Source organism: Alligator sinensis, unplaced genomic scaffold, assembly GCF_000455745.1.
Source record: "Alligator sinensis unplaced genomic scaffold, ASM45574v1 scaffold1207_1, whole genome shotgun sequence".
Lineage (NCBI taxonomy): Eukaryota > Metazoa > Chordata > Crocodylia > Alligatoridae > Alligator > Alligator sinensis.
In genome coordinates, this window is record NW_005842867.1 from 464,488 (window position 1) to 474,537 (window position 10,050).

At 41.0% G+C, this 10,050-nt stretch overlaps 1 protein-coding gene across 1 annotated transcript in view; it reads left to right on the forward strand.

The window, feature by feature from the left end:
• Positions 1 to 3,926: 3,926 nt before the first annotated feature.
• Positions 3,927 to 10,050, forward strand: part of MRAP (melanocortin 2 receptor accessory protein) — a 15,495-nt gene continuing 9,371 nt past the window's right edge. The window contains exons 1-2 of the mRNA XM_014525717.2: positions 3,927 to 4,243; positions 7,780 to 7,879. Of these exons, the coding sequence (XP_014381203.1) occupies positions 4,138 to 4,243; positions 7,780 to 7,879 (206 nt within the window). The 5' untranslated portion in view covers positions 3,927 to 4,137. The remainder of the gene's footprint in view (positions 4,244 to 7,779; positions 7,880 to 10,050) is intronic.

Here is a 10,050-nt window from a genome sequence, read left to right on the forward strand (position 1 = left end):
CCCCCCGCCGGCCAGCCGCCCGCTGGCGCCCCCCAGCCAATCAGCGAGCGCCGGCAGCGGAAGCGACGCACCCGCAGCCTCAACCCCACGGCACAGTCCCACCTCCCCTTCCGGAAGTGGACAGGAGTACGCCCCGCCCGCTTTCTACTCGTCACGTGACTGGCGCCCTTGCCGGTCGGGCCATAAGGGGTTTCGGGCGTCCGTGCAAGGGAACGGCTGGTGTGCGCATGCCCGAGGGGCCGGGGTTGGGTGCAAGACCGCCTGGGCGTTGATCCAGTAACATTGAGTTTTATTTATTTATTTGGTCTAATAAAAGATATTGCCTCCACCCAAAGACTTCGCCCGCCTTTCAGCATTGCCAACTCTCATGATTTTGGGCAGTTGTTGTTAAAGGCCACATTTCGGGAACGTGAAAAGCATAGCTTTTTCTTTTATATCTATATTATATAAAATGTTATATTATACATAGTGTGTATATATATATATATATATATATATATATATATATATATATATACACACACATATATATATACACACATACATTGTATAATATTATATATATGAGAGAGAGCTACTTTTTTAAAATTCCCAAAGTGTAGACTTTAAGAACAACGCTAAAAATCGTGAGAGTCGACGACACTGTTTGGCCCAATAACAAGTACCCACCCCCACAAATAAAAGTCCTACCTTCCACACGTTTGCAGGGCAGACGCCCCCTTAGCGCTGCCAGGCATTTTCATAGACTGGGGGTGGGCAAGATCCAGTCTACTAAGGCATTTTGTTTGTGTGCAGCCCACAGCGGGACCGCCTGGCCCAGGCATGGGGGCAGCCCAAGCTGTGGCACATGTGGGTGGTGCCGCCATCCTTCTGCTAGCCAGCCATCCTCCCAACACCTGAAGATGCCTGGCTAGCAGAAGGACAAAGGGAGAACAATTAATTCCCTCCCTGGTTTCTGTTTCCTACTTTGTATACGCCATACCCATTTATTCAGAGTCAGTCTTACCACAACTTCTTTACAATTCATTCGTCTCCCTGGTTTATACAGGCATTTCACAAAGCCAAGGGGAGAACACTATGTTCTCTTAAGGAGAGAACGGTATGCTTGTAAACCCCCAAAATACCAGAAGGAAGAATGGACCAAGAACTATCCTGATCTGCGGGGTTCCATTTCTGTTTTGCCACAGATTTCTATGGTGACCCTGTACCAGTCGCTGAGGCCCAGATCCTTAAAGGGTTGTACCCAACTCCCACTGAAATCAGTGGACTTCAGACATCCAGTTACAGTGTAGGGTTGTAATCTTTTTATGTAATCTTTTTTATGGTATATCTAGCTTTTGCAAACTATATCTAACTGAATACTTAAGGCAACTTACTGATGCTGGGAGGGGTGTGGCATGTGTGTGTTAAGAGATGCTTGCAGAGTACAGTGTGTGGGATGCGGAGGATTCCTGGAATGCCTCCCTAACACCAGCAGGATAATGTCTCCCTGACACTTGTAAGATAGCAAGAAGTTCAGAAAAAGGTCTCATTATAATGCTAAAAATCACACCCCTGGGCAGGGCAAAAGTATGTTAATGAAACATATATGTATGTAAATGAATTACATGGCTAAAACATAGGTATAGAGACATGCTCAGTAGAGAATGTCTTATGTCAGTGGCTTGTAACCAATCACTGAGCGATACACTTGCAAACATATGTATAAAAGGTACCCAAAGGTAGAAACCGGTGGTGCTTGCTTTGCAAACGATTGCCAAGCACCCCTCTCTGCGCAGACTGGAACAATAAAGATTAAGTTGGATCCTCCACCCCTGTGTGTTCATTGGCAATAGCGCACCGGGCACGAACTCACACTGTCTGTTGGGAATAACGGTCTGCGTGGAAGTCTTTACTTCTCAGTTTTTGAACAACCAAATGCAAACACTACTTCTCTACTTTGCAGGGAGTATTCTGAAAATGTGTCGAAGAGTGCAAGGTGCTCAGATACTTTGCTGCAAAGTGGATCACAGAAGGATCTAAGATAGAGAGGTAGATGCATATTTTGATCTTGACTAGAGTTAATTTTAACTAACCTGATGCCAACTGCTCTATTTCTAATTTCCAGCCCACGTTAAAAATAAGTGCTCCCATGAATGGCGCGTGCCCCCAGCAGCTGGGAGGGGCATGGCTGCACTGGCAGCAGCGGGAGCCTGGCAGCAGAGAGTGGGGAGCTCCCACAGACACCACCGGCACTGTCGGCAGCCAGGGGAGGGGTGACGAGTGCCGACCAGAGGTCAGTGACCACCCACGACCAGGGGTGATCATGGGCTGGCGGCGGTGTGGCAGGGAGTGCACCCCCTTTTTGCAGGGTCCGCACTGCCACGCTTAGGGGGTGCACATGCACCCACATGCACACGCTATGCGTCACCCCTTAGTGCTCCTTTACAGTTTGTTTGTTTTGGAAATGCTAGTAGAGATTCTACTTCCACTGTATTTCCTTTGCTCCAGAGCAAAAGAAAAATGTGGCATTGTTTAGACAGATGCTTTATAGTGACTAAACCTATTACCAGACTGTCTCCTTTGAGAATGAAGTTTTCCAGGACCTGCATCTGAATAAATTGCCATCTCTGATTTGAAAAGCCATGGTGCATCTCATAGTCCTTAGGGATAGAATTAAAAACTAACAGAGGGTCTGTTTCTCTGTTAATGTTAGTCATTTCTGTGCTAATAAATTAGATTGAGCATGTATGTTTATATTTGTGTAGGCACTTCAAAGGTTACTTTTGGCAACCTTTGAAGTGCCTACACAAACATAAACATACATGCTCAATCTAATTTATTAGCACACAAATGAATCTATTTTGCTTCTAGGCTGATGGGGCGGGGCTCTATTTTTATGTTGTTTTTTGGCAGAACCAAAGGGGTGTTAAAACACAAACATTTTTAATATTTCATACATAATGTATAGTTGCTTCAATACTTCCTTATGTTTATGAAGTGTTTCATGAGGTCCTTTAGGGGTCTGTATATGACATATTCAGTATTGTTTTTAGTATATTTTATATTTGGCCGGTCAAGAATATCTCTTTCGTTGTTGCTAGGCACTCATTGTGACGAGTTATAATTTAGCTTGGGTTTTGTTCGTTCTTTTACTGTCTACCTTGCATCTGTATCAGTATAAAACAGTATGGGAAGTAGTACATATTTCTCTACCTAAACAGTAGATGACACGTATAAGTTTGGTAGAAGGTAGGTGTCTGACAAAGTAGTTTGTTGCCTACAAATGTTCATGCTGCTCTGAACTAGTTAGTCTCTCAGGACATTTTCACGCGATTTGGGGGTGAGGGAGAGGGCTCTGAGAGCTGCTCTAATTAAAGCACCCAGAGCATCTCATGTATTAGCATCCCCATGCTTCAAAATAGTGGCAGGGGTGCTTTATCTAAAGCTTGTTGAACAAGTTTTAGTTAAAGTGTCCCCACCAACATTTTGTAGTGCGAGGACGTTGATACATGAGACGTGGAGGCTGGCTGGAGCACACTAATTAGCATGCTTCAGCTGGTATCAAGTCTGCTCCAATGTGCTGTAATTACAGTGTACTGGAGCAGCCTCCCAGCTCATGTACAGGCACCCTCAGGTGCCACCCTTCCCTGCCTTCTGCCCAGTGGTGTACCATGGATCTTCCATTTGCACCCCCCCAATCCATGGCCGATCGCCAAGTGGGGAGGGAGGGTCCCCCCAACAGCCAAACGCTAAGTGGGAGCAGGGCCCGGCGGCCAATTGCCAAGCCAGGAATCACCAGTGGCAAAACAGGAAGTGCCACCAGGGGACTGAGTACCCCTGCCCCACCAGTCCAGCACCCAGGGGCATGGCCTCCCCATGCCTCACTCCCTTTGGTATGCCACTGCTTCTGCCTGACTTCAGACTAACAAGGCTAACCCCCTCTGTGTATAAGTTTAGTATTAAATGTCTGTCACAGGCTGATATTAATTTCTGCTAAGTTTTTTTAGTATCTGAGCAGTCCTTGAGCTGCAGGATGTGAGGTCTTCCAGAACAATTTACATAGGCATCAGGTACTCAGCGTCTTTTTGAGAACTCCAAAGTACAATGAAACAAAGTATCAGATCAGAGCAGAGCTGATTGAAATATACTACTGAAATGGCTAACAGAACAAACTCATCTGAGTATTACTGGTCTTATGAATATTATTGGGACTATTTTGATCCATTTCCAGTAGATGGAAGGACGTTGAAGGTTCATAAATGTAAGTACTACATGTAGCAGCTAATCTACTATGTGAAGCATTAGAAAACAGAATAGGATGACTAGTTTCTTTTACATGTGTTTTCTCTTTGTAATATAGACCGTACTGGAATACATATATTGGGCAATATATGCTGATTGGGTTCTAATACCAGCTGATACTAATGGTACAATATTATTTTATTTAGTATAAAGAATGTATATTCTAGAAATATTTTGGTATTAACTCCTAATTGGAAAGACAGCTTATTGAACTCTTTATTAACTGAAAATTGTTCTGAAATGCAGATAAATGGTTTGACATATTCCTGGCTATTTTGTACAGTAGAATAACAATAGATTAATATGCTTACAGATTTGCCAGTTATCTTTCCTTCTTGAAATACAAGGTTTGCACTGAAATTTTTGTGCATTTTTATATATTATTGAAAAAGAAGCCGTATTTTGATCAGTTAGGAAGAGCCACAAATTGAATACACATTTGCTACTTATTTCCTTATTTCTTTAATCTGGCATTCCTCTTTAGCTCATCATCATGATCTCTATCATTTCATAATGCATTATAACAGCTATCATAGTGCTATGAAAACTTAAAAGCAAGTTGAACTATGAATCCTGTATTTAAAATACTGCACAGCAGGGGAACTAGATCCCTGTACGTTTTAGATATTTATTTTTAGTTGATGGTAAACTAAGTGTCATGCACCAAATCCAAGTATATTAACGTAACCTGGAGACTAATAATCTTTGTTTTCCCCAAATATTGAGTTTTAAATGTAGTCTGAATCAACATAACTGATCAAATTATTGAGGCATTCTGGTGACTGATTTAGCAAGTACTTAAGTGCTTTGTCAAATCAGGCCCCAAATGATTTACATAGTGGGCAGAATCCCTGAAATGGAATTAGAGCTACATATTTCAAATGGTACCTGATTTTTATTTAAATATAAAACTCTTGTCTAAATCTTTATGTTTTCCTCCTCCTCTTTTTAAATTGTCTGCCCTTAAATGCCATGGAACTAGTATACTTTTATTATGGATAAACCTGAATCCAGATATGAAGGCAAGAATTTTTTTCCCTTCTACTAATAGTATTAATTGGTTGTACTCATTTTTCACTAAAACAATTTTTAAAAAACCAAACAACCTAGGTTACCCTTTAATCCGTTTGGTTGTAAAAGACAACATTAATGATAACTGTAAAATATAGTAATACAAAAGTGTCTTATAATGAAACAGTTGAAAACCATTATTGCAAACAAGGGAAAAATCCCAGTTGTGAGAGACTAAAAACACTCTGGGAATTTCAGTTTCTTCTTGAAGAGATCAGCGCCCCCCCCCAAAGTCTGTAGCAATTCTGCTATCCTCCTGAATCACTAATGTAAATAGCTTTTTCTAGGTTAGCTAAAGTGAATGCCATGAACAAAATTATTACTAAGAAACAAACCTGCTTTGGTTTGCATGAATCTAAGCGGCCAGGCTCTGTTTACAGAGGTTTTCAGTATTTCAGGCCTTTGCATAGAGTGCAAATACACTCTTTTTCACAAGAACTCCCTAGCTCCTACTTTACAGATTTGGGGTACTCTAAGAGCCTGGTACTCTAACTCCCATTTTCCATTTCTCTCATATTTCTGGGGCACTATCTGGCTTCTGTCTCCCATTTTTGTGGACTTCAGAGATGCTGTAGAGGGTTGCCTCCTCACATTTAGTGTCTAGGGGGGCTGCATGGTAGAGCCAGGCGCTCTCTCATGTCTTTGAACGGATCTTGAGGGAGTCTTAAAACCCCAGTTTATAGGCTCCTCTTTAAATTTAGATTGACTATTGCTTTTACTCTAATATCTTGGGACCTTCTCACAATTGTTTTACAGAGTCCTCTTCTTAAGAAGACTCTTTACAGGTGAGCTCTAACTTTAAATTGTTAGTAAAGTTAATAAAATAGTCTCCATAACAAATCAGTAGCTCTAACAGCAACACATTCTGAATGTTATGAATGCAAGCATAAGATCTTACATATTCAGTTTAATTCAAAGAACATCAATGTTTTTTGTCCTGTGAGGTAAAGATTTACTTTATCTTAGTCAATATTTGTCTTGTGAGCCAGTGACCCCTGCTTTTTCCTCACCAGAAGCAAAAGTGCGTACAGGACAGCCAGTGATCTGCTCTTGGAACCCAACAGTATTAAGGCATGTCTACATGAGACATTTATTGTGCAGTAGCAGACTAATTAGCTCTGCAGTAAACATCTCAGCATTTACACACGTGCTCCTATTAGGCTGGAGTAAACTAATTTACTCTGTGGCAGAATAGTACTTGTAAATACTTGTAATACTAAATACAAGTACTATCCTGCTACAGAGTAAAAAACTCCACAGCAGCTCATATGTAGACACTGGAAGGGCTGGCTAGGGCATGAGGGTGCTTCAGTGTGGGGGCTACCTGCTGGCTAGCCTATGCTGAAGCTCCCTCGTGCCATAACCAGCCCCTTTGCAGCACACCAAGCCAGGGGGAGCAGCCATGGGCTAGCAGGCTAACCCCCTGGTGCCCCCTGCCAGCCAGGGATGCTCTGCCCAGGCTCCACATGCTGCACATGAATAAACTGCGGAGCTTATTGTGCCAGAGTTAATTGCTTTCAGGTGCACATTCAAATGGTGCACCCGGGAGCTATAAACTACAGAGCAATAAGCTCTGCAGTTTATTCATGTGTCATAATTGCACATATAGAGGCACCCACTGCGCTGACCCCAGTGGAAAACATTGCTGAGACCATTACTAGAAGACTTTGGCTACAAGAGACCATCCAGTCCGTGTTATGACACTATAAAAGTACTACAACTAAATATTAAAGCACAGATGGAGAACAACTGCTACAGATGTCAGAGCTACTTCACAGTCTCTTCCATTAGATTAACATGCCACTAGAATCACAACTGACATCAATTTTCAACAAGCTGTCTTCTCTATCCTGAGAGTCTAGAAGGCCAATATTTACGTGCCTAGTTACAAAAGTTTTTCATGGCAAATTCCATCCTTTAAATGGATTCAGAGTTCCCTTGGAGTTTAACAGGTGTTGTCCTCACTTAGCAGAGAATAGAATTTAGCTCAGTCCATAAAGCTAAGCAGCATGGGAATGGTTTCCTTTTAAACTGGCTGTTTTTGTCTTGTGACTGTGTGAAACTGAATTCTGCAATATGCAAATAGCTAAAATTCTCAAAATCCTCCTCAGTGCAACATATTGCTTGCCCAAAAATATACTTAGTGCTGACCTTCCTAGTGGTTAGAGCATAGATCCAGCATTAGATTCCTTTGTTTTATACCTAACTATACTATGGACTGGCCTGCTATGAAATTTTGTATAAGACATAACTCATTTCTGCCTCTGTTCTCCATCTACAATAGACTCTTTCTTATGACTATAATTGTGACCTTCTAATTAATTAAATGGTATAACATACTTTGGGATCATACAATGTGTTTGCTTTATTTTTCATTTTTTGATTCATGATCAGTGATACAGCATGTTGTGTTTCATTTAACAGATTCAATTGTCATAGCCTTTTGGGTTGGACTTGCTGCATTCTTGATGTTTCTCTTCCTCATTTTGCTCTACATGTCCAGATCTGGATCCACACCAGTAAAGTATGTAAGGCTCTTTTACTACAAATAAGCTATAGACTAACAAGTTTAATGCCATCAGCAGCATCCAATAGAGATTAACCTTCCTGAAGCAATAGAATTATCATAGCATTAATTGTTTATTGCCATTCATAAAGTAGAATATATTGTTGGTCATCTGGTCTATGTAAAGGATTATTTCTCAACCAAATACTATTCTATATTCTTTTTTCAAGATCTAAATGAAAATATAAAATCATTACTGAAAAGGTTTACAGATGAAAAAAGATTGGAGAAATGGTAAATAGGAGAGAGAATAAGCAGGCCATCTGTATGTAGTAAACTGGATTGCTTGGTAAGGTGGGTGCAGTCAAGCAACATATGTTATAATAAAGCCAGTCACACAGTCACATGTTACAGGAACAAAGAATGCATCTCAGGTAGACAGGGTTTTGCAACTATACCCTCAAAAACACTGAAAAGGATCTTGGAGTCATGGTGGACAAGCAATTGAACACAAGCAGCCAGTGAAAATATGAAATCTTTGAATGTATAGAGAAAAGGGGGTGTTTAATCAGAATAGGAAGGTTATATCATGACATTGTTTAGACCATCAATAAAAAGTGCCCATTTTTGCATGTACACTTTAAAAAGGATATTGCAAAATTGGAAGAGGTTCACAAGAGAGCAACAGGCCTGATACGAGGCTTATAGAAAACATGTTTTAGAAGAATTCCATCTTCCTTATCAAGGAAAAATGACTTGATGGTTTATAATAAGCATGTACATAGCAAGAAGATTTATGATTTATTGAAAGTTTTTCTGTACCAGTCAAGGGCAAATTTCATAACAATATCTAATGTCTCAAGGTTGAAGCTAGGCAAAGGAAATAGTGCATGATTTTGAGTGAGTGAAGTTAATCACTGAAATAATGTCTTTATACCAAGGTTGGAATTCTTTCCAAAAAAAACAAATACATGTTCTAGTTCAACCACAAATTATTTGGCTTAATTACTAGGTGAAATTCTATGGCCTGTGGGTGTGGACAGAAGTAAACAACTGAAACAATTCCTAGTGTAAAAGGCTTGGAAACATTTTTAAAAGTATCATTATGAACAGCTGAACCCACCTACTGGCCCTATAGCTCTCCCCAGTTGGAGCACTTCAGAATTGCCACTCTCCAGACTACAGGGGGCTGTTGCTGCCAACTTTCTTGGTCCTTAAGTTTCCATCTATAAAGCTCCCTAAGTGCCTCAATTTATGGCACTAGGCATGCACACAACCACTCAGGTCTTGACACTGTCAGAATACTAGTATAGGTCATTAGCCCCTCAGCCTGCTAGCTTTTATGTATCCCAGCTTTTATGTATTCTTAGGCACCTAAATCTCCCCGGGTATTAAGAAGGGTAGAGTGGCACCTTAGAAACTAACTCAAAGAGGCATGAGCTGTTGTAGGTGACAGCCTATTTCTGGGTTCTGAACTAGTTTTTACAACCCCAGAAAGAGACCTTGGAGTCATTATTCAAAGCGGTCTAAAAATGTCAGCTCAGTGTTCAGTGGCAACCAAAAAAGCCAATAAAATATTGAGCATCATTAAGAAGGGAATAGAAAACAAAACAGATAGCATCATCATGCCATTATACAAATCCACATCTTGAATACTGTGTGCACATCTGGTCCCTGCATCTCAAAAGGATGCAGTAGAATTAGAAATGGTCCAGGGAAGGGCAACCAAACTGATCAGGGCTATGGAGCAGTTGCCATCCCAGGAGAGACTGAAAAGACCAGGACTGTTCAGTTTGGAAAGGAGAAGGTTGAGGGGGGATATATGATAGAAGTCTATAAAATCATGAAGGGGGACCAAGTGAACAGGGAGTTTGTGTTCATCAAGTGCCAGACTTCTAGAAGTAGGGAGCACCCACTGAAATTATTAGACAGATTTAAAACTAACAAAAGAAAGTACCTTGTTATGTGGTAGGTGGTTAACTTGTGGAATTCATTGTCACAGGAGGTGGTAGAGGTTCAAAAAAGGTTCAGATAGGCAGGTTCAAAAAGGGACTAGACAAATTCATGGATGATCAACCTATTAATAACTATTAAACAGAATAGTTGGAGATGTTTTTTCTAGTGTCTCTAAACCAATGGTGGTGAATGCCATGGAGGGTAATGCAGAAGGGATAGAGCACTCTAGATAT